At 46.2% G+C, this 25,000-nt stretch overlaps 1 protein-coding gene across 1 annotated transcript in view; it reads right to left on the bottom strand.

Annotated features, from left to right (window-relative positions):
* Window positions 1-25,000, bottom strand: part of prdm5 (PR domain containing 5) — a 116,610-nt gene that overhangs the window by 48,266 nt on the left and 43,344 nt on the right. Inside the window, exons 9-12 of the mRNA XM_079506175.1 lie at window positions 15,931-16,015; window positions 13,948-14,143; window positions 11,641-11,756; window positions 7,716-7,944 (exon numbers count right to left, since the gene is read on the bottom strand). Of these exons, the coding sequence (XP_079362301.1) occupies window positions 7,716-7,944; window positions 11,641-11,756; window positions 13,948-14,143; window positions 15,931-16,015 (626 nt within the window). The remainder of the gene's footprint in view (window positions 1-7,715; window positions 7,945-11,640; window positions 11,757-13,947; window positions 14,144-15,930; window positions 16,016-25,000) is intronic.

Consider the following 25,000-nt stretch of genomic DNA (forward strand, 5'->3'; position numbering starts at 1 on the left):
CTGGACCACGTGTCCTCTCCTCAAAGACCTGACTTTGATCAGGACCAGGCCTCACAGCTGCCTCCCCTCTCCTCTCCTCCCCTCCTCTGTACAGGCCTCACAGCTGCCTCCCCTCTCCTCTCCTCTCCTCTCCTCCTCTGTACAGGCCTCACAGCTGCCTCCCCTCTCCTCTCCTCTCCTCCTCTGTACAGGCCTCACAGCGACGTCTCCTCTCCTCTCCTCCTCTGTACAGGCCTCACAGCGACCCCTCTCCCCTCCCCTCCCCTCCCCTCTCCTCTCCTCTCCTCTCCTCTCCTCTCCTCTCCTCTCCTCTCCTCTCCTCTCCTCTCCTCTCCTCTCCTCTCCTCTCCTCCTCTGTACAGGCCTCACAGGGACGTCTCCTCTCCTCTCCTCTCCTCCTCTGTACAGGCCTCACAGGGACGTCTCCTCTCCTCTCCTCTCCTCCTCTGTACAGGCCTCACAGCGTCCTCTCCTCTCCTCTCCTCTCCTCTCCTCTCCCCTCCTCCGTACGTGCACACAAGGAGAGATGCTTCAATGTTGGCTGTCTTCATGTTGGGCCCTACTGTACTGTTCCTTCCCAGGGCAGCCTTTTTCTCTCTCTCTCTCTTCCAACTGTGTGCCAAGAAGCTGTTTGAATGTGTCAATCTCGATCCCATAGCCGCGCTCTAGCCGGATGCTGTCGGAACCCGGGACTGGTTAATCTGCGGCGGGATCGGCGGGGGGCTTTGAAACGCCCGTGGAGCTTAATGGACTAACTGCCATTCCTAATCTCAGAAATGGGACCCCGATTCCCCCCCTCCTCCCCCCACCCTCGTATTGCATGCTGGGCAAGGCCTATACGCTGTGTTGAGTGTATCGGCGGAACTAGTGGGATTTTGGCAGAAATTTGGCAGTATCACGCAAAGAAATGACGTCAACGCTTTACAGATCTGTTTACAAACAGTTCTCCGTGAATGAAACAAGTGTTGTGATTGGTCGAAAAATATCGTATCTGGGGGAAATACATCTTATTAATTACAGCAATCTTTGTTCCTGCTCTCACCTATGGTCATGAAGTATGGGTCATGACCGAGATAATAAGGTCGTGAATACAAGCGTCCAAAATGCATTTTCTTCAACGGGTGGCTGGCATCTCCCTTAGAGATAGGGTCACCCTATCTCTATAGGGTGACCCTGGTAGGACGCCTCTCGGGCGTCTCCCTAGGGAGGTCCTTGAGGCACATCCTACTGGGAGGATACCCCGGGGCAGACCAAGGCGCAGTTGGAGGGAACACATCGACTCACTGGCCTGGGAACGTCTCGGGATCCCCCAGGAGGAAGTCACTAATGTTGCTCTTGAGAGGGACGTCTGGAACACTCTGGTGGAGCTGTTGCCCCCGCGACCCGACTACGGATACGCGGTTGAAGATGGATGGATGGATGTTCCGGCCATACACTCTCTGCCTCAGGTTGTGACCAGGCTTTTCTCTTGGCAGATGAGTATGGCTGTGGACCGAGGCTAGCCTTACTGTCAGCGGAGGTGATGGAGGGAGTCGTTCAGACTGCCGGTGACAAACATGCTGAGAGGGATTCCTGATGGAAACTGTTGACCACGACCGGATGGCGGCCCACACGTCACTGCGTGACCAATCAAAGTTGAGCTGGCCTTACCTACCGATGCTTTTGTTTCGGGTACAGGCTTTAGTTCCGACATACTATTGATCCGAAACCTCAATCCCTAACCTAACCATAACCGCTAGCACGGGAGTCCGATGTCGGACCATCGCATTTTCGCATCGCATGTCCCCGCGCTTCGGATCTTTGGTGTGTCGGAAAAGCGTGCGCACCCCTTTGTTTCACCATTTCCCACTCTACTCTAGTCCAAACTTATTGGAGACTTATTTATTTTTCTCACTTCTAGCTACTCAGTCTGGTACTGATCCTGTCTCCAAAAAGGAAACAGGATGTATATTGAGAGGTCTGGAAGGCATCATAATGCCTGATTTGGCACTTGATTTTGCATGCTGAAAATAGCCAATGTACAACCCAATGTATCAGCTGTTTTCAGAGCCCAACACCCGAGTGCAACCAAAAGGTTCTACTGGATCTCTTCTCCACTAGTCCCTGCCTAACATTTTAGTCTATATATATTCGTTGAGGAAATTGTCAACATGTTTAGTTTTAACACAATCGGTGCCGGGATTCCTTCAAAATAGGAGCTCTGGGGTGCCGGAAAGACATGGCCACTTTTACTCTGAAACAGACGACCCGGAAACAATCCGCTAAAAAAAATGTCTTTACATTGCTAGCTTACATTGCTATCGTTTTAATTTATACGATATATGATCCAAAAAGCGTCCATATTTTGCGAGAGATGGATGAGGAGCAGAAATGAAGCGCTATAGTGGAGCAGATTACTGAAACGATCGTTCACTTGATGGTACAAGCACCAAATTTGGCACACAAGTGCTTCAGAACCTACTCTCTCAGAAAAGTACGTTGTCCACTTGAAAAAACTAAATGGCCACCATTTTTCAAGATGGCCGCCTTTCAAAATGGTTTTAAACAGTGTTTGAACTATAGTTTGATTGAATAATCCTATTGTGATGGCCTATACATCGAAATGTATGTTTCTGAGTATGATAAATCCAATTCTGCATTTAGCAAATCAAAATTATTGAATATTATGATGATACAATGATGATAAAAAGCTGGGGCAGATTAAGTCAATATTCCATAAGAATCTTTCACTTGGTGGTACAAGCACCACATTTGGCACACATGATGTCCAGGATGTACTTTCTATGAAAAGCACGTTATCCAGCTGAAAATCCAAGATGGCTGCCAGTTTTCAAGATGGCCGCCTCGTCAAATGCAAAAAAACAAAACAACAAAAAGGTTTTCGAAGTAAAATTGTGTTAATGATCCAAACATCAACATGAATGTATTCTGATTGTAAGAACTCAATAGTGTTGGAATTGAATTCCAATATGGCCGCCAGTTTGCAAGATGCAGCTATTACGTGACTCAAAATTTGCGTTTTCGGAAGCTGTCTGATCATAGATATTGTTGAAGGGCAACATCATTCATTGATCATGCATTGAAATGCTGTGGTCAAGCTCTATTGGTTTGTATTTTTTTTATTATATAAGAGTGATGTCAAAGCACAACCAGGAACACACTGGTGACATCACTGCTGTTAGACTCAGCATGGGGTTCAGTGCTGTAGTTGTGGTTTACTAACTGTTGTAGTGTACTCACTGTAGTTTGTTGTATTCTTTAGTGTCCTAATGCTAATTAGCCCCTGTATATATCTCCACTAGAAGTTTAGTTAGTTGTAGTATTGTAGTTAGATAGCCGCACCTGAATTGACAAGATGTGCCACCGTGGGAGAGCTGAGACAAGGGTAACGGAACTTCAGTTACATGGATGGTGTACAGATCGTACAGGACTTAAAAGGAACTGGATGAACGGTCGTGCTAGGTGTAGGGCACCTAGATCAAGGTTCAAGGTTGGACTTTATTGTTACTTTATTGTTACTGTCCTGTACACATCTTGTGTACAGGACAGGTACATAAGAGTAAAACTTATTTTAGTTTGGCTTCCTTACAGACAATGCAGCGGCATAGATGGCAAACAACAAAAAACACAGCAAGCACAGCAAACGAAGGGATAGAATAAAGAGTGCTAGAAAAATAGTAACATATACATGTGCATGTTTTCCCTGTTGTAGCAAAGTTAGGTAAACTTTCGCCCCGGTTCTTATCAGTTCGTTCATGTATCTGATTGTTTGGGGAAAGAAGCTTATTTGCAGTCTATTTCCAGTGGCTTTGAGACTGAAAACGTTTTCCATGTGGCAGCATCCGCAAGCATCTCTGCGGTTGGGATGGCTTGGGTCCCTCATAAGTCCACGAGCTTTGCTGACACAACGATCGTCATACAGGGCTTCGATGGGGGGAGATCACATCCACTGCACTCTTCGAATTTTTGCATGTCCATCACCAGGATCATTCTGAATTTCAGCTGCTCTCTTAGTGGAAAACTGGAGTTTCCGTTGCTAAACATTTGGCCGACAATTTTGGTACTTTTTGGTACTAACTAACTTTGTACTGTTTTGCTTCAATGTATCTTCACTGCCACCTCCATCATCCAATCTGGATGAGTCTAGCATGATGGGCACGACCGTTATCACTGTATCGGATAGGCAAAATCAACCGTTATCAGCACCTTGGAATACGGCCAATATGGCCATACTGGCATACTCACCCTTGGCTGAACGTGTCATTTCCAACTCTATTGTCGGCGCATGGAAACTAGGGGCTACTATACTATCCTCTGCCTATCGGGACGTAACTCGGACGGTGCTGAGTCGGGTCTGGTGGCCGTCGCAACGCTCAGCACGTTGTCTCACGTGGCTCAAGGCCACCAGACACAGCACGCCTCCGTCATTGACATCAGTGACACAAAAATACCATTATCACCCGTCACAATAGGTGATAATGACATACTGAAACAGTGAGTATGCCAGTATGGCCATATTGGCCGTATAAAGGTGCTGATAACGGAGGATTTCGCCTATCCAATACAGAGATAACGGTCGAATGGGGTGGAAATACGGGGAGACTTCAACTCCTCTTTCGTATCTGTTTGACACACTTCCTCCAATCAGTTTTAGTAGCGAACATCTTGTGTTATACGGTTAAAGGCTGAGGGTATATATCCTTTTACCACCCAACCGTACAAAGCACATTGAAATATGGGATGCATCTAGGTTCAAGCATCTGGTGCCCTACACCTAGCCCGACCATTCATCCAGTGCAAGTCCTGTGCGATCTGTACACCATCCAGGTAACTGAATCCCTGTTACCCTTGTCTCAGCTCTCCCATGCTGACACATATTAGATAGCATTTAGGACACTAAAGTATACTACAAACTACAGTGAGTACACCACTACAACAGTTAGTAAACCACAACTACCTCTAGTACGCTACAAGCATACACTGAACCCCATGCTCATGCTCCATGAGTCTCACAGCAGTGATGTCACCAGTGTGTCCTGGTTGTGCTTTGACATAACTCTTATATACAAAATTACAAACCAATAGAGCTTGATCACAGCATTTCAATGAATGATGTTGCCCTTCAACAATATCGGTGATCAGAAGGCTTCCAAAAACGCTAATTTTGAGTTGCGTAATAGCCGTCATCTTGAAAACTGGCGGCCATATTGGAATTAAATAATTGACACCATTGAGTTCTTCCTGTCAGAATACATTCATTTTGATGTTTGGATCAATGTGTGGATCACACATTTCTGTTCAGTAAAGTTATACGTATTTATTTGACGAGGTGGCCATCTTGAAAACTGGTGGCCATCTTGGATTTTCAGCTGGATAACGTACTTTTCTTAGAAAGTACATCCTGGACATCATTTGTGCCAAATCTGGTGCTTGTACCACCAAGTGAAGGATTATTATGGAATATGGACTTAATATGCCCCACTTTATCGTTTAATTCCCATTGTATCATCATAATATTAAATAGTTTTGATGTTCTAAATGCAGAATTGGATTTATCATACTCAGAAAGATATATTTCGATGTATAGGCCATCAAAATAGGATTTTATAGCTCAATATAGCTCAAACACGGTTTAAAACGACCTCGAATGGCGGCCATCTTGAAAAATGGTGTCCATTTTGTTTTTTTCAAGTGGACAACGTACTTTTCTGAGAGAGTAGGTTCCGAAGCACTTGTGTGCCAATTTTGGTGCTTGTACCATCAAGTGAACGATTCTTATGATATATTGACTTAATCTGCTCCACTACTAGTATATCGATCAGTTCAAAACCACGGAGAGCGCCCTGGATTAGGAGAGACGAGTCATTCTTTCTGCCGCGCAGCTAAGTCAACGGTACGCTAACATGAGCCCAGAGCGTAGCATACGGTAGCCGAAAGGCGAACTGACAAATTAAAAAAAAGGGAAAAATTCAGAATATTCCTCTCTCGCCCGGTATCATTGAGGATGCGCTAGGACGTCTACAGACGTCCTATGGACGTCTGTAACGTCCTATGGACGTCTGTAACGTCCTATGGACGCGTGGATTGGGACCCCTAGGAGGTGTGGATACGTCCTACGGACGGAAACGGTTAATGATCGTTGCCATGCCATACAAATAAAGGCTTTTTTCACCTGACTGGAACCGAGTGCCTTGGACCCCCTTTTTTATCTTTTCATGTTTGAACCCTCGCCAATGAGCTGCACCTGTTTTCACTTCAACTACTACAAAGGACCACGGCAGCGCTTCTTTCCTCTATTCAATGTTTAGTCTTAGTTTTAGTCATCATAGCTTCTTTCCTCTATTCAATGTTTAGTCTTAGTTTTAGTCATCATAGCTTCTTTCCTCTATTCAATGTTTAGTCTTAGTTTTAGTCATCATAGCTTATTTCCTCTATTCAATGTTTAGTCTTAGTTTTAGTCATCATAGCTTAGTTTGTATTTAGTTTCCGTCTGTAGTTTTAGTCAACTAAAACAACACCAAAGGGTCAGGTTTAGTTAGTCACCTTTTTGATGAATTGAACAAGGTGGACCCTCTTGTAAACAAGTGTAATGCTTAATTGGGTCATCCACTCACAGTTTACAGTCTTTGTATTGAGTTTGTGCTTGAAATGTACTGTAATTCTGCAAACTGTTAATAAATATTTCAATCAATCAATCAATCAATCAATAAACCTTCTTGTGGCTCTTGAGTTTTCAACCAGTGGTCCTTGAGGAGGTTCCAGGTGGTCCCTAGCTAAATGATGGAGAGTTGCTATAACCAAATGGACCCTTAGGCTATAGATCTTTAACTTAACTTATTGTTAAACATCTGCATTACCTAATTTACAAGAGGTAGAATAATTGTTATTTTCATCAACGTTTGCCATATTATCCAACAATGAAAATATTCTTTAGTTTTGGGTATGAGAGGCTAAATGTCATCAAGCGGTGGTCCGTGGCTCAAATGTTGAATAAATAATGGTTGAAAAGCACTGAGTTATATGCTTATATATGGCTAGGTTTAGGTGTAGTTACCTTCTTGTGGCTCTTGAGGACGGGTTAGGGTTAGGTTTTCATAGCGCTTTTCCAAGTGCTCAAAGCGCTTCATTCATTCATACATTGGGAGGTGAAGCGGCGAACAGTCGACGCCAGCGTCCTCACTTCCCACATTCACACACCAACGGTGGCGAGCTCAAAGCCTCACACCGACCGACTCATTGGAGGCAATGTAGGGTTCAGTGTGTCTTGCCCAAGGACACTTCCACATATGGACAGGAGGAGGAGCCGGGATTCGAACCGCCGACCCAGGGATCATTGGACGACCTGCTCTACCTCCTGAGCAGCGAGGTAGTTGTGATGCATGCCATGCTTTTTGTTATTGCTTAATGTAAATCGCTCTGGATTAAGAGTGTCTGCTAAATGCCTAAATTGTAGTTACCTCCTTGTGGCTCTTGAGGGCTAGGTATATAGGTTTAGGTTCAGGGTTAGTTACCTCCTTGTGGCTCTTGAGGACGGGTTAGGGTTGGGTATAGGGTTAGGTTTAGGTTCAGGGTTAGTTACCTCCTTGTGGCTCTTGAGGACGGGTTAGGGTTGGGTATAGGGTTAGGTTTAGGTTCAGGTTTAGTTACCTTCTTGTGGCTCTTGAGGACGGGTTAGGGTTGGGTATAGGGTTAGGTTTAGGTTCAGGGTTAGTTACCTCCTTGTGGCTCTTGAGGACGGGTTAGGGTTGGGTATAGGGCTAGGTTTAGGTTCAGGTTTAGTTACCTTCTTGTGGCTCTTGAGGACGGAGGGCGTGACGAAGGCCTTCTCACACAGGTCACACTTGTACTTCTTGTGTCCGTCGTGCACCACCTGGATGTGCACGTTGAGAGTGTCCTTCCGCTTGAAGGTGGAGTCGCACTGATCACACTTGAACGTCCTCTCGCCTGCGGGGGGGAGGGGGAGGGGAGGGGGGTGGGACGTCACACAAAAGAGAAAAATATGTACCGACAACAAAGCATCAAACTAAGTGCCACTTCTGCCCAAGCCTCTATTGTCGTGGCCCGCTAAACGGCACGGCCGAGCCATCACGCACAGCCAGAGGGAAAGTACATTTCATCGCCAGGAGCGATTTGTCCAGGCACGGTGACAAAGAGGAGACATTTGTCCTTTTGATTCTCTTCTCTCGCCTTTTGGCCCCCCCAAAATTGGCCACTTATCACGCGTCTCTCTCGATGAATGCTTTCGGGGGCGAGAGAAGAGAGAGAGAGAGAGAGAGAGAGAGTGGTAACTTAAATAGCTTGAACTGTGTGTGAATGGCTGTGTGTTCTGAAGCATGGCCCACTTCCTGGCTCCGTCCAATCAAACGCTTAAAGAGAAAGGACCGACCCGGGCAGAGCAGAGCTTTCAGACAACAGACAGACAGACAGACAGACAGACAGACAGACAGACAGACAGACAGACAGACAGACAGACAGACAGACAGACAGACAGACAGACAGACAGACCTCTCAGCTGTTCCTTCCCTGGCCGAGCTGAGCGTGATGTTATTCTTCACGCCTCTGCTCTCCACCCTGCCTCAGTACAACAGGGCCCATTGTCGAGCGGCGCGCTTGTTTCCATTATATGGAGATCATTCAATTTCCACACCGGGGGGACCGGGGGGGGAGATGGGGGGACGGGGGGGCTGTGCGTGTGTGTGTGCTTGGCAGCCGAAGTGGCTACAAGCCCCCCCATTAACGGAGCGAGGCCACTCTGATGGGCAGAGCGACATAATGAAACCAGAAAGCCCTCCGTACGTCCGTCTCCAGTGTGGCTTTTAGCCCGTTTAGACCTGAGGACGAGTCTACAAATATGACCAGATTTCACATCGTGCAACCTCAACCTCCAGCTTTTCACCAGAGGAGAAAAACTATATATCTTTTTTTGTATCCAAAATGAGTTAATAGCACAGGCACTCATCACATACACATACTAGAGCATGTCTGAAATAAGTGTCAGAGCTGAAATCGACATGTAAATATGAAATAAATGCTTAAACATGTAGCTAGGTGTAATGTTAGAGACCACAGAAGTGAACATTTCAAGCCTGTTTACTCAACTCGCTGTTTCTCTGCAAGACATTACTCTATAAGCCATATCTCCAAAACTAGTGGGTCAAACTGAACAACCAATGTCAATTTGAAGCTATGATTCCCTGCTTTCATACGACATGAAAAAACAAAAAGTGTAAAAAATCCAATGGCAGTCCCAGTCAAATTTGGCCACAAATGTCTTCTAAATCCTGATAGTTTTCTGAAAAACCCTGTTTCTATGTCAGTGGTTCTCCCCAGAAGCAAAGATTTGAGTTTAAGTCGGTCGCTGTGAAAGAATATATATTCAAAGATTTGCACCATTTCATTTTAATGAGCTTGTAGATCTGCTATTTTTCAAAAGCTAAAGTAAAACATAATGCTTTTAAAACAGCGAAAGGGGTTCCCGCCCAGATCGGGTTAATCAAATGGAAACAAGTTCCTTCATTCTGGTTAATGTCAAGGACTGAAGGACTGAAGGACTGAAGGACAGACTGAAGGACAGCCTCGAGAGGGAGAGTCCATTGTGACTGGAGAGACACACTGCGCCGCTGAGAAAAGGGGCTTACAGGCCCAATCAAATGCACGTGTGCACACACACTCACGCACACACAAACAAGCTCACGCGTGTGCACACACACACACACACACACACACACTTGAGGTGGGTCATTCTCTGAGGTGTTTATATGGCTTTTAAAGGAGGATTACCACAAGCGACCTTTGACCCTACTTAAAACGCTGCACCGCGCGTTTCATTTGACTCTAAAACAACAATGCGATTTCACATGAAAAACGCCGTGACAGCTGCGCTTGATTTTCTCTGCGTGCGAGCGTGCTTGCAAGCGTGCGTGCGTGCGTGCGTGCGTGCGTGCGTGGATACGTGCGTGCGTGTGCGTGGTGAGGGTGGGAGTGGCGGGCGGGGTTGGGGGGGGGATTGCAGAACAGAGCTGGGAGCACATGGTGCCTTCACTCAACGAGGACAGACTTGTTGAATAGCATGTCCTCTAACATTCACATCCACACAGACTTGTTTAATATAGCATGTCGTCTCACATTCACATCCCAACAAATCTCTCTCTCTCTTCAATAACACCAAATAAGTGTTGTTGTTCTCCTCCCGCTGCGTCACAAACGCCATCATAACTCATGTCTTCTTCTTCTTCTTCTTCTTCTTGTTCTGCAGCGTGGCAGAGATTCCACCCAGCAGAGCCAGCAGTAATCTGTCTCCTGGGAGCCGGGCAGGAAATGCCTCCAGCTTCACAATCTCTGTGTCATCATGTCTCCATTCTGAAGAGCTGCATGGGCTCTATAAGTATCCTGTCTGTCTGTCTGTCTGTCTGTCTGTCTGTCTGTCTGTCTGTCTGTCTGTGTCTCACTGACACATTCACACACCGATGGCGGAGGCAAACCGTGCAAGGCACCACCAAGCTGCACGTCGGGAGAAATTAGGGGTTCAACTTCAGAGTCTTGCTCAAGGACACTTCGACACTAACTCTGGGGGAGCCTGGGATCGAACTGGGAACCTCACGCTTCCCATCCGGCTCGATCTACCGGCCACTCTACCCTCTGAGCCACTGCCACGTGACTGCAGTGGTACCGACTCAAGCTCATATAATCGCAACATCTCCCCTGGCAACGAGGGGAGGGTGGCCTCTTGGATCAACGCTACAAATGTGCTCTCTGGTGTCATGCGAGAGGCCAGGGTTCCAATAGCAGCTATTGGACATAATGCGCCGACGTTAGCTACACACAAACGGAGCGCTGCATGGGTTTAGTTAGAAGAAAATAGATCCAGATTGTCTGAGTGGTGTTTGGACTGAAGGAGAGTGTCTGCCTATAGGCTACAGGCCCGCTGGGGGTCCATGAAACAGGAAACTGTGTCAAACGCAAGAGCCATGAATTATCTCCTCCATCCATCTCTATTGTCACTGAAACCAAAGTTTGTGAGGATATTATTATCTGATACAACTTCGGAGCAAATGAAAGGAAAGGACTCATAATTGTGTTAAGTCAATAATACAGTCACTTGTGGCTACGCTGATTCATCCATTGTGGCAGTGGTTCTCAAACTGTGGGTCTGGAACCCCCCTGGGGGTCCCCAAAGGGGGGGGGGGGTCCCCATATGATCTCACTCAACAGTAAACAAACCATTTAGAAATGTGCAAGTGTATCTGCACATTTCTAAAGTGACAATGTAAGGACTTTTAAGACATTTAACAATACCATTCCTGTGTCAAACGTAATCAACAAACTACTGAACTATAATATTAAAAACATTGGCCAAATAGTCAAAGATCACCTAAGAAATTGTCAGAAATTGTGAAAATAGCAAGCTCGTAGATTGACAATTTTCACACAGATTATTTTGGGGGGGTCTCCAGTTCAAATAGGATTATTTTAGGGGGTCCCCATGCAGTTCAAATAGGATTATTTTGGGGGGTCCCCATGCAGTTCAAATAGGAGTATTTTGGGGGGTCCCCTGTTCAAATAGGATTACTTTGGGGGGTCCCCATGCAGTTCATATAGGATTACTTCAGGGGGTTTGAGAACACATAAAGGTGTACTTACTGTTGTGTATCAGAAGGTGGCGCTGCAGGGAGAAGGGGGTGCGGAACAGAGCCTTGCACTCCTCACACTGGAAGGGTCTCTCCTCAGAGTGGGTCTGGGGAGGAAACACACCCCAGCTGTCAGCCAATGACACTGCTCCTCTCTATGTGGGGGACCCCCTCCAGGGGTCCTTGAGGGAAGTTCCAGGGGGGTCCCCACCCAGCTGAATGATTGACAGTTACCGTAGGAACCAATTGAACCCTTATACGGGTCCATTTGGTTCCATTTGTACTCTCGGTAATATTACGAGAGGGTGTGCTTTATGGTGATTATTGGCACGCCAGTGATCAGCTGATGCGGGCGCCCGAGTTCCGCACGTAATGGACATTATACAACAGATACAAACACGTCAACTCACTTTCATTGTAACTAAAGATGTATTATTGATTTGTATTGTTGTTAAAGCACTTTGTGACTGTGATTGTCTGCAAAAGGTACTCTAAAAAAAACTTTATGAATTCATAGTTTTTTTTTAATGTCAGATTTAGCTACTACAACCACAAACGTCCCATGATGCACACTGCTAGCCTAGCCTCTCAGCTGCTCTGTGAGCTGAATTTTGCGATAGGCCTCATGGCGATAGGCCTCATGGCGATAGGCCTCATGGCGATAGGCCTCATGGCGATAGGCCTCATGGCGATAGGCCTCATGGCGATAGGCCTCAGGCTTATGGTTACCGTCCACAAACTTAGTCTTAAACAAACATTAAATTCCCATCGACAATGAATGGAGAATTTGACGTCATAGTGTCCGAGCATAATACTGTAGGCATAGTGTCTGTTTTATGTCATGATGATGTACGGTGATAAGAGCGCCCCTTCACTTCACCCAGGTGTGATCTTTATTATGTTTTGATTAGGTGTGCCATTGTGCTCGTTTGAAGCATGGGTAGATGGCAATTTCAACCAATCAGATTGCTTCCTCAAAACTACCTGTTGTATAATACGATCATATATAGCATGAATCTATATGTTGTCTCGCCCTCTCTCTCTCTGTGTGTTGTGAAACACCCGTCTGGTGCATGGTGGGGCGTTGGCGCATACAGGAGGCTCCAGCCATGGGTGGGGTTAGGGGCTCCGTGTCTGATCTGGTTTGTTGACTCCATGAAGACATGTAGCTTTAGGGGCTTTGGGTTCAAAGTGCTCCTGTTTATCTGGCTGTCTCCCCCCCTGTCCCCCCATCTGTCTGTGTGAGTGACCACCCCCCCTCCCCTCCTAAGTAAACACAGGGAGGCTCGGGGAGGACAGACACGCCACAGTAAAAACAGCCGCGGCCGCCGAGGCCCTGATTGATTGCAGCACGCCGCTAATAGCGGCCGCTTTGAAGCCCCGTCCGAACCCTGATGTCCTCCTTAATGCTATCACGCGCTAATCGATTGGACCAACACTTCAGCTGTGTGGCTGATGGCCGCCGCGGGGTTGAAACAGAGCTGTTGTTTAGCTAGCGGGACCAAAATGGGTTGTTTTTTTCCAGGACGCTCTCGATGGCACCTCAGGAAAAACAGTGGTGGCGATTAATCGTACTCGCATTTTGTACTTAAGTTAAAGTATCGATTACTGCTACATGGAAATACTCTGTTACAAGTAAAGGTTCGGAATTCAACGTGCAATGTTCTTAAAGTACCAAAAGTGGAAGTACTTATGCAGAATGTCCCATTTCATGTTTTCAAATGAATAAAACATAGTTTGAAAATAGCAGATCTACAAGCTCGCGATGCGACGCATTGTGAACTTGTAGATCGGCTATTTTCAAATGGTTGAAATGTATATAGGGCTGAAGTGATTAATGTATGTTTTGTAACAATAATCAAAATCTACAAAGTAACTAGTAACTAAAGTTTTCAAATAATTTACTGGAGGAATATTGTACTTTTAGTACAATATTTGGATCCGAGATGTCGTGGTCCATCAATTTCCATCATACAGTCTGGAGCAACGGAAGTTCTATCATGAGTAGAATATAAAGCAGAACTGGAGCCTCCTCCCCACTTCCGTTTCGTCTTTACAGTCGCGCACATTTATCCTAATATAAATCAAAATCATCTAAGCATATATAGCTTGCTGCTTAGCAGAAATGGAAATGAAAACATATTTTAAAATATATTTTTGTGAACGGAATATGGCTGCTTCCCGACTCGGATTTCGGGAGCTGTAGTTCCAGACTCTACGTAGCATTCGGAGATTGTGGAATAGTTGTCTGGCTACACGAGACTAATGAGAGCATAACGGGCCTTCCACGAGGCTAATGAGAGCATAACGGGCCTTCCACGAGGCTAATGAGAGCATAACGGGCCTTCCTTGGTTCACCTTCTTGTGGTTCTTGTAGACGTTGCGGTGGGCGAACTCCTTCCCACACAGCTTACACTTGTAGGGCTTGTCTTCGCTGTGGATGATCTTGTGGGCCGTCACCTGGTCCAGGCGCTTGAACGACCGGCTACAGATCTCACACGTATACGGTCTCTTCTCTGACCAGCAACACACACAGAGCCAGGGGGGAGGGGGGGGGGGGGGGGGAGAGACCAGCAACACACACACAGAGCCAGGGGGGAGAGGGGGAGAGGGGGGTGGGAGAGAGAGAGAGAGAGAGAGAGAGAGAGAGAGAGAGAGAGACATGTCTTTATTGTTCAACCCATTTAGACCTGAGAACGATTCTACAAAACAGTTTTCTGGACAAAGCCTGTTTCTATATCAGTGGTTCTCAAACTATTTCATGTCAAGGACACGCGGAATTAACTGGAATTGGCCGCGGACCCCAATGTGAAAATATGTTGTTCCAGGGACCCCGCCCAGAAGCAAAGATTTGAGTTTAAAACTCTGAAAGAAAAAACATTCAAAGATTCGTGCCACATTTTCACGGTTTTTCAAAAAGCTCACTCGGTGCCACGCGATGAGCTTGTAGAATAGATCTGCTATTTTTCAATAGGCCTAGCTAAAGTATAACATAATGCTTAAAACACCAAAAGGGGTTCCCGCCCAGAAGGGTTTAAACATGACGTCATGGGCCGCTATGCTCGATAACAGACTCGATAAGCCTAAACCTTATCGATACCACCTACTGTATATATCTTAGAGTATATATGAATAGAGACGGCACCCGAGTTCTCCTCCCATCCACTTGCATTAAGTTGCTCAAAAGCGCATGAGGCGATTTCACTGTGCATTCTGGGTAGGAACAGAGTGCATTCTGGGATGGATTGGGCCCAAACACATGAACGCGCTGCCGCTGACTATCATTGCAGGCATTCAGCGTTCACGTGTCATCGTGAACGTGCACAATGATAGTCAACGGACCAGCGCGTTCATGTGTTTGGGCCCACGCTGCAATATCAAATTCGGCCACTATGTCCATTTCGCCTCAGGGTTTCATCCGGGTGCCGTCTCTATTCATATATACAGATCCCTATAGTTATAATGGGCGAACATTCTGGGGAAAATATTATGCTAACACTCAGTTTGAATTTACAATTTTTGACATTTTGCAGATGCTCTTAACCCATTGATACCTGAGGCTGAATCTTGGAACGCCTTCTAGGGCCTGACCTAAGGTTTCTGAAAACCTTCAAAATTTTGATTCATTATTTTTTTAAATAGTTATGTTTTTTCAAAAATAGCAGACCTACAAGTTCATAGCGCGCCACTCGGTGGCGCGCTATGAGCTTGTAGATCTGCTATTTTTCAATAGCTAAATTATAACAATAGCTGATGAGACACAGAGAGAGCGCCGGCATCAAGGGTAGAACAACGTATAGGTTGCACCAGGCATCAATGGGTTAACCAGAGCAAGTCAAGTGAGAGATCAGGGGAAGCATGAACTCTTCTTTAGTCAACACAAACAACAAGGTGAAGAGTCACATAAACAGAATGCAGAGAGAACAATGTATAGTCCCTCAAAGAAACTAGGAAACCAGTAAAACAATGGACCTACTGTAGCATCAGAGTAAACAACAGGCTACAGTATGTGAACCACATTATGTAGATTCATGTAGGATAACCGTTAGACAATGAAGCTTAGCATCTGTGTAAACAACATCATGCTACGTGAACCACACTATGTACATTTCTTCACAGAGGAAAAAAGGCCGTAATGTTTAAGGGCTTTACTCTGAGAGTACAAATGGAACCAAATGGACCCAAAGAACCAGGTCCATTTGGTTCCATTGGTACACTCTCAGAGGCAGACGGAGCCAGATGACACACAGGGGGCGTGACGGGAGTCGATCATTCGAGACGTGTTTTTTTTTCATCTACTTACCTGAGTGCGTGATCATGTGTCGCTTCAGCTGATTGGTGGAGATGAACTTCTTGTCGCACGCGTGGCAGTCAAAGATCTCATGGACCTACACAATGTGAAGGAACACATGACAGTCAAATACAGTATTTAATGGTCCTACAGTGACCTACACAGTGTGAAGGAAAACAGCTTGGATCGGTTGGTTGGTATTAAAAACACTGTGAGGTCAGATGTAGAGTTTCTGGCCAGCTCCAATTGCAGATCTAGTTGATGATCCAGTCTCCTCCATGACACGCGCCATACATGGAGCGTGTCTTGAGTGTACAGGGTTTGATGAGGTCAGATCAACTTATGGAATGAATTCCGTATTGGCCATATATGGAGTGTAAAAGCACTTCTAACGTTACACGCAGATTATATAATGCGTTATAAAGACATGGGCTTCATAGAGAGAACTGAAGTGCCTGTACAGTCATTTGACTAATAATGTATCTATATTTGAAAAGTCCATGAATGCCTGTCCTGCTTTAGCGCCCAGTTCCATTAATTGGAATTTGGGATTTACAATAACTTATGCTAATGCTAAGCAGCTCTGGCTCTCACAGCCCAGCTATTGTAAGAGCCACTTCAGCTAAATGATGATAATTGACGGTTTTAACCCGTTCTGGGCGGGAAACCCCTTTTGGTGTTCATAGCATTATGTTATACTCTAGATCTACTATGAAAAATAGCAGATATAGAAGCTTGTAGATCTGCTATTTTTGAAAGATCGTGAAAATGTGGCGCAAATCTTTGAATGTATATTCTTTCAGAGCGAACGTTTTTAACTCAAATTTTTGCTTCTGGGGGTGGGGTCCCTGAAACAACATATTTTCAGATGGGGGTCGGCGGCCAATTACAGATATATATTTGGGGGTCTTGACATGAAATAGTTTGAGAACCACTGAGAGAAACATGAGGTTTTTCAGAAAACTGTCAGGATTTAGAAGACATTTGTAGAATCTGTTCTCAGGTCAAAATGGGTTAAGCGGCTTTGGAGCAAACGGCTCAATAATATGCAAAGTTTGACTTTCTGGAAGAACAGAATGTTGGAGGACTCCCTCTCTGGGGGTTGGGGTGAAACAGAATGATGTTGGACTCTGTCCCTCTGGGGGATGGGGTTTGGGTGAATCTGAATGATGTTGGACTCTGTCCCTCTGGGGGATGGGGTTTGTGTGAAACAGAATGATGTTGGACTCTGTCCCTCTGGGGGATGGGGTTTGTGTGAAACAGAATGATGTTGGACTCTGTTCCTCTGGGGGATGGGGTTTGTGTGAAACAGAATGATGTTGGACTCTGTCCCTCTGGGGGATGGGGTTTGTGTGAAACAGAATGATGTTGGACTCTGTCCCTCTGGGGGATGGGGTTTGTGTGAAACAGAATGATGTTGGACTCTGTCCCTCTGGGGGATGGGGTTTGTGTGAAACAGAATGATGTTGGACTCATTTCCTCTGGGGGATGGGGTTTGGGTGAAACTGAATGATGTTGGACTCTGTCCCTCTGGGGGATGGGGTTTGTGTGAAACAGAATGATGTTGGACTCTGTCCCTCTGGGGGATGGGGTTTGTGTGAAACAGAATGATGTTGGACTCTGTCCCTCTGGGGGATGGGGTTTGTGTGAAACAGAATGATGTTGGACTCTGTCCCTCTGGGGGATGGGGTTTGTGTGAAACAGAATGATGTTGGACTCTGTTCCTCTGGGGGATGGGGTTTGTGTGAAACAGAATGATGTTGGACTCTGTTCCTCTGGGGGATGGGGTTTGTGTGAAACTGAATGATGTTGGACTCTGTTCCTCTGGGGGATGGGGTTTGTGTGAAACAGAATGATGTTGGACTCTGTCCCTCTGGGGGATGGGGTTTGGGTGAAACTGAATGATGTTGGACTCTGTCCCTCTGGGGGATGGGGTTTGTGTGAAACAGAATGATGTTGGACTCTGTTCCTCTGGGGGATGGGGTTTGGGTGAAACTGAATGATGTTGGACTCTGTCCCTCTGGGGGATGGGGTTTGTGTGAAACAGAATGATGTTGGACTCTGTCCCTCTGGGGGATGGGGTTTGTGTGAAACAGAATGATGTTGGACTCTGTTCCTCTGGGGGATGGGGTTTGTGTGAAACAGAATGATGTTGGACTCTGTCCCTCTGGGGGATGGGGTTTGTGTGAAACAGAATGATGTTGGACTCTGTCCCTCTGGGGGATGGGGTTTGTGTGAAACAGAATGATGTTGGACTCTGTTCCTCTGGGGGATGGGGTTTGTGTGAAACAGCGGCAGTGCTGAGCATGTTGTGTTGAGTCAAGTATGACTGGGTTGACTCAATAAACAACTCCATAGGAGTTGTGCATGTTCTCCACGTTTCTTCTAGGGTTAGGTAACCTAACAAAAAGCCATCATGCAGTGACCCTGGTCTCTAAACCTGCCTCCCTGTGAGAAGTGGTTCTGCTGAGGCTATCAGACTGAGCTGTAATGGATACCCTGGACGGAATGGAACCATCTAGTAGTGGATGGATTGTTGACGCGAGGGATTGGAAATCCAAACGCCCGGCCGGGGATCTGCCTCGTAAATAACGTACAAATGGGTCCGAGCGGGACGCACAACGAGCATCTCTATCACCAACACTGTCCAGAGAGGCGACGGCTCGTTGGCCCGCTGACTTATGGGAGCCTCTTCTCTCTTCCCCGCGGCGTTGGGGTCGGCATCCGGAACCCCAAGGAAGGATCCACCAATCACTTCCATCACATCTGGGTGGACATAATACCGGGGTGGGTCTCAAACCGTTTTTTAACCCATTTTGGGGCGGGAACCCCTTTTGGTGTTAGCATTATGTTATGCTTTAGCTATTGAAAAATAGCAGATCTACAAGCTCGTAGCGCGCCACCGAGTGGCGCGCTACGAGCTTGTAGGTCTGCTATTTTTGAAAAATCGAAGAACGACTGACATAGAAAACATAGCTTTTTCAGAAAACTGTCATGATGTAGAAGACATTTTTAGAATCTGATCTCAGGTCAAAATGGGTTAATTTCAAGGTTCCACAATAACTCTGAGAGTCAGGGACGTGCAGAGAGAGTTAGAGGGGCAGGGGCTGAAACCCCGTTAAGAGGGCACTTTTGGACAAAAATAGCGGAAAATAGCAGATCTACAAGCTCACAACGCGTCGCAGCGTTGAGAGCTTGTAGATCAGCTATTTTTGGGGGGCGCAACCATAGAGTATATAAAAGGATAGAGACTGAACTGGCGCGAAGCTCCGCCCCCCCCCAGCTATTCATGTCAGTGGAAGTTGCTCAGTGGCGTTTTGAAGCACGCGGAAGACAGCCGGAAGTACCGTCTCAGAACGTCTACTTCCGCATTTGACCACCAAATTTTGGTGGTCAAATGCGGTCATGAATGCGGTCATGAATCCACGGGTCCGCCTGTAGTCCCTCCTCCTACCACTAGGGCCCAGAGCTTCAACGTTGAATAGCCTCACTGGCCCCTTGGGCGAAACCCAGCACTCTTTATCTAGTGGAGATGTGGTGTAACGACATGGACTTCTAAACACATTTGTTCGACGCAAAATACTGTGTTCAAGTTCAGGAGACTTCGGGGGAAAAAAGCAATTCTCCTGAATGCTGCCTTCCAGCATGGCATGGGAAGGAGAGGAGAGGAAGGCATTTTGCATTTCTTTCACCATGTAGGAAATGCTGCATTCGTGGTCTGGAGAGGGCAGTTGTTTTACAGATGGGTAAAAGGGCAGGGGCTGAAGCCCCCTTTGATGTCTGTGTGTGCACGTCCCTGTCTGAGAGAGTACAAACGGACACTCTCAGGCACCTTTTTCCACCAAAACGTTTTTTTTATGACGGTTTATATGACATCTGCATCTTCCAACCTGACTAGTGACACACTTTTAGGGATCTGAACAAATTCATTTTGATTCAAAATTAGGTGGGGGAAAAAAAGAACGGAACCGGTTCAACCCTACAAATAGAACCAAATGGACCCTCTACACTCTCAGAATTACAGACCTGTAAGCGTCCATTTGGTAGCAGGGTTGGGATCCCGAACCGGATCCAACATTGAGGAACCAGGAATCGGTTCCATCACATTTGGAGCCAGAATGGGGTTTTTAATCACACCGTCAGAGCCAGTTAAGTGATCTTCAGTCTGCTATACAAGGACAATACCAATGGGTCTCAAATGGTTTCATTTGGTTCCATTTGTACACTCTCAGAGTTTACAGACCTGTAAGGGTCCATTTGGTTCCATTTGTACACTCTCAGAGTTTACAGACCTGTAAGGGTCCATTTGGTTATATTTGTACACTCTCAGAGTTTACAGACCTGTAAGGGTCCATTTGGTTCCATTTGTACACTCTCAGAGTTACAGACCTGTAAGGGTCCATTTGGTTCCATTTGTACACTCTCAGAGTTTACAGACCTGTAAGGGTCCATTTGGTTATATTTGTTCATGAGGAACCACCTCAAGTAACCCAGAGGGTCCATATTTGGACTTCACTTTGAGAACTACAAGAATGTCTATGAAATACTGTACGATTGAATTTGTGTTTATCATAAATTATAATGAAGGAAAAAATTATATAGATTTGAAAAAATATATATATATTAAACCGTTACGATGGAGTGGTTAACCCATTTTGACCTGAGACCAGATTCTAAAAATGTCTTCTACATCCTGACAGTTTTCTGAAAAAGCTATGTTTCTATGTCAGTCGTTCTTCGATTTTTCAAAAATAGCAGACCTACAAGCTCATAGCGCGCCACCGAGTGGCGCGCTATGAGCTTGTAGATCTGCTATTTTTCAATAGCTAAAGTGTAACATAATGCTTAAAACACCAAAAGGGGTTCCCGCCCAGAATGGGTTAAAGAACCGAAGTCGTTAAAAATGCTGACGCATCCCAACCCTATCCCACAGTCCACAGGTCCAGTCTAACCGGGGCTCGGGGTGCATAGCGCTGTGGTATTTTAACGAGCCCTTGTTATTCCTCGAGAAAAAAAACTGTGAAAAAGAATAAAGATTCCAGTCGCAAGACGACGAGGAACCCAGTGACGCCAGGATGAAATCCTTATTGTCTGCCCCGGCCCAGCCCGGCCCGGCCCGGCCGCCTGCCGGTGGCTCTAGAGTTTCACGAGGCCTGCGGGGATGAGGCTTGTGAAACGAAAAACCCTGAGCCTCCTCCTCGCGTCCCCTCTGTGTCGCTAACACACACACACGCACGCACACACACACAACACGCACACACGCACGCACGCACACACGCTGCGATCTGCAACAAGGCCGTTAACGTAAAGACACACTGTCCCGCTGCGATGGGAAATGAGGCGAGTGGAAACGGAGGAGGAGGAGGAGGAGGGGGGTCGGGGGTGACGGCGAGGCTGACCGATTTATTTCGCCTGATTTATACTCGAGGCTGATCGCCGGTGTAAGTAAGTAAACCGTCGCGGAGCAATGTGGCCCATAGGGCCAGGAGCCTGTCTCCTGTTTCAAGTACAAGTACACCAATGACTGGACATGATGTACATTAGTGGACATGACACTAGTATATCACTAGTACATGACATGAGACTAGTTGACACTAGTATGACACTAGTTGTAGCCACTGCTACAGAGCTGACAATGAGGTTATATCTTCCCTTCTTCTCTGGAGTCCTGCCTCAAAGCAGACCAGAGGTAGAAAACTGACGTTCCCTGATGTCATCGTTAGGGACACAACTAATCCAGACAACAGTCTTGTCAAAACTCGACTATTGTAACGCCCTCCTTACTGGCCTACCGGCATGTGCACTTAAGCCTCTCCAACTGTTCCAAAATGCTGCAGCTTGCTTGGTCTTCAACCAGCCAAAATTCTCACATGTCTCCCCCCTGCTCCGCTCCCTCCACTGGCTCCCGGTCGCTGCCCGCACAGAATACAAAACCCTGATGCTGGCATTCAAAGCAACCAGAGGTATGGCTCCCCCATATCTTGCAAGTATGATTGAACCCTACAAACCCTCCCGCGCACTCAGATCAGCCAATGCAGGGAAGCTGAAAGTACCCTCACTAAAAACGCCGGGACAACGCTCCACACGTCCCAAACTCTTCTCCCTTCTGGCTCCAAAACTGTGGAATGCACTCCCCGTTGCAGTCAGAACTGCAGCATCACTCCCAATCTTCCGCCGTAGTCTGAAAACCCACCTTTTCAGACTCCATCATGGCCCATAGCACTTACCCTACCCCCTTAGACAGCACTTTTTAGACTTAGATAGCATTTGATACAGACTTATAGCATGTTATGTAGACAGCACAATAATTGCATTGTATGTAGTCATAGCACTTCATAGTATATATGTACAGCATAGTATAGTATATATGTATAGTTTATATGTACAGTGTCATTATATAGATATTCTCTAGCTACGTTTTTAGCTTACACATGTTTCTTGATAAATGCTTTTTATATATGTGATGTATTCCCATGCTTCTTGTTCTTGCTTAATGTAAATCGCTCTGGATTAAGAGCGTCTGCTAAATGCCTAAATTGTAAATTGTAAATTGACACATGCATCAGTAAGCAGGAACTGGGGATGGCAATGAAGGACCGGAAAGTCTGCTGTGGCATTGTTGTGAAATCCATGATCGCAACCACGGTCGAAAAATGATGAAGATGATAATGACACTTGTATGTCACAGGGACTTAAACCTCAAGTCCAAACCTTACAATTTACAATTTAGGCATTTAGCAGACGCTTTTAATCCAGAGCGATTTACATTAAGCAATAACAAAAAAGCATGGCATACATCACATACCTGTACATAAAAAGTAGTTATCATGAAACATGGGTAAGTTAAGAGCGTAACAGTGGAGTATCTATATAATGAAACTATATAAACTATTCATACTATACTATATTATACATGTGTACTATAAAGTGCTATGACTACATAAAATGCAATTCTAGTACTGTCTATGTAACATGCTATAAGTCTGTATCAAATGCTATCTAATTCTACAAATAGTGCTATCTAAGGGGGTATGGTAACTGCTACGGGCCATGATGGAGTCTGAAAAGGTGGGTTTTCAGACTACGGCGGAAGATTGGGAGTGATGCTGCAGTTCTGACTGCAACGGGAAACCTTAATGCTCAGAGCCAAGCAGGGAGGCACTGGGTCCCATGTTTCAGAGTCTTTGGTATGACCCGACCGGGGTATCGAACCCCCGACCTCCCGGTGTCCCGGTGTCCACTGTAACCACAAGGCCACTGAGCTGGTTGGTGGAAGGGTGGTGATCGCTGGTGTTGCGTGCCAGAACCCAGAACATAAGGCGATCTGCAGTACAAGCTCACAAAGAACACTTTTTGTTTTCTCGCAGATCGACTATTCGGTCTCGTCTATATAAATCAGGCATGATGAGGTCGAGCGAGTGAGATTACGAGGTTAGGCCGGGTTACGGGAACCCAATCCAACGGCACGCATCTGATATCTAATTGTCGAAGGAAGGACAGAGCGAGAGCCATAATTAGCCCATTCTGAACGGGAACCCCATTTGGTGTTTTAAGCATCATGTTATACTTTAGCTATTGAAAAATAGCAGATCTACAAGCTTGTAGATCTACTATTTTTGAAGAATTGTGACATTGTGGCGCTTTTAACTCAAATCTTTGCTTCTGGGGGGGGTCCGTGGAACAATATATTTTCAGATGGGGGTCCGCGGCCAATTACAAAAAAAAGTGGGAGTCCTTGACATGAAAATGTTTGAGCACCACTGACATAGAAACATAGGGTTTTTCAGAAAACTGTCATGATTTAGAAGGAATTTGTAGAATCGTCCTCAGATCTAAATGGGTTAGAAACCACCTCTGGAGAGAAGAGAGAGAGAGAGAGAGAGAGAGAGAGAGAGAGAGAGAGAGAGAGAGAAGCTGGCACCACGCAACCTAACGCCTATGGGATGGTGTGGTGTCGGTGACAGGCAGATACCCTGAGCCGTGGGGTCTTTGTGTCACTGTGAAAACCAGAGGCGAGGTGAATAGGGTTGTTGTCACGGTCAGGACATTTTAGTTGACGCTTAATTGTCCTACAAATTGTTTTTTTGACGCTGAACAATGGGACGCATAAATCAAAGTGACATTTCCGTTTGCCCCCTTAGGCTCTGTGAACGAGGATTGCACGGTGGGGGGATAATATGACCAGACAACTTAAACATAATATAGAAATGACTGGCAAAGGCCTGGGCCGTGGCTCAGTGGTCCAGGCACCTTGGCTGGCAATCCAGTGTCGCAGTGTGCCGCGGGTTCGACTCCCGATCCCGACGGCCTTTACTGCATGTCACTCCCCATTTCCTGTCAGCCTACTGTCTGTCCCTTCATAAAAAAAATAAAATAAAAAAAGACGAAAGCCACACAAAAAAAAAGAAAAAGAAAAAAGACTGGCAAAAACAAATAAGATTTTGAATTATAAAAAAAAAAAAGACAATGACCGACTGGCAATGAATGCAGTTAATTCATTTTCCATTTTATACTTTCAAAAACTAGCGGAAATAGATCTAAAAAGTTCTCAGCTCATAGTAGATCTGCCCTTTTTGCTGTTGTTCAACAGACAAATGTACACAGATAAATTAACTGTAGGCCTATTTGTCAGGCATCTAACTCCCTACTAGTGTAGTAGTCGAGTCATTGACTCGTCTCGAGTCCACATTTTCATTGACTCTGTCTCGTCTCGGTCTCGCCCTTCATTTCAGTTGGACTTGACTCGGTTTCGGACCAATTCACTCGGGACTCCTCCCCCACGAGTCCACTCAAGTCAGAGTCACTGCATTGCAATGAAAAAACAGCGCTCCTGTGCGTGCGTGCGTGCATGCGTGCGTGCATGCGTGCGTGCGTGCGTGCGTGCGTGCGTGCGTGCGTGCGTGCGTGCGTGCGTGCGTGCGTGCGTGCGTGCGTGCGTGCGTGCGTGCGTGCGTGCGTGCGTGCGTGCGTGCGTGCGTGCGTGCGTGCGTGCGTGCGTGCGTGCGTGCGTGCGTGCGTGCGTGGCTCATCGGTGGCTAGCAACGGATGCTGAAAACAGCTAACACACGGTAAATAAAATATT

The sequence above is a fragment of the Electrona antarctica genome, assembly GCF_951216825.1.
Source record: "Electrona antarctica genome assembly, chromosome: 7".
Lineage (NCBI taxonomy): Eukaryota > Metazoa > Chordata > Actinopteri > Myctophiformes > Myctophidae > Electrona > Electrona antarctica.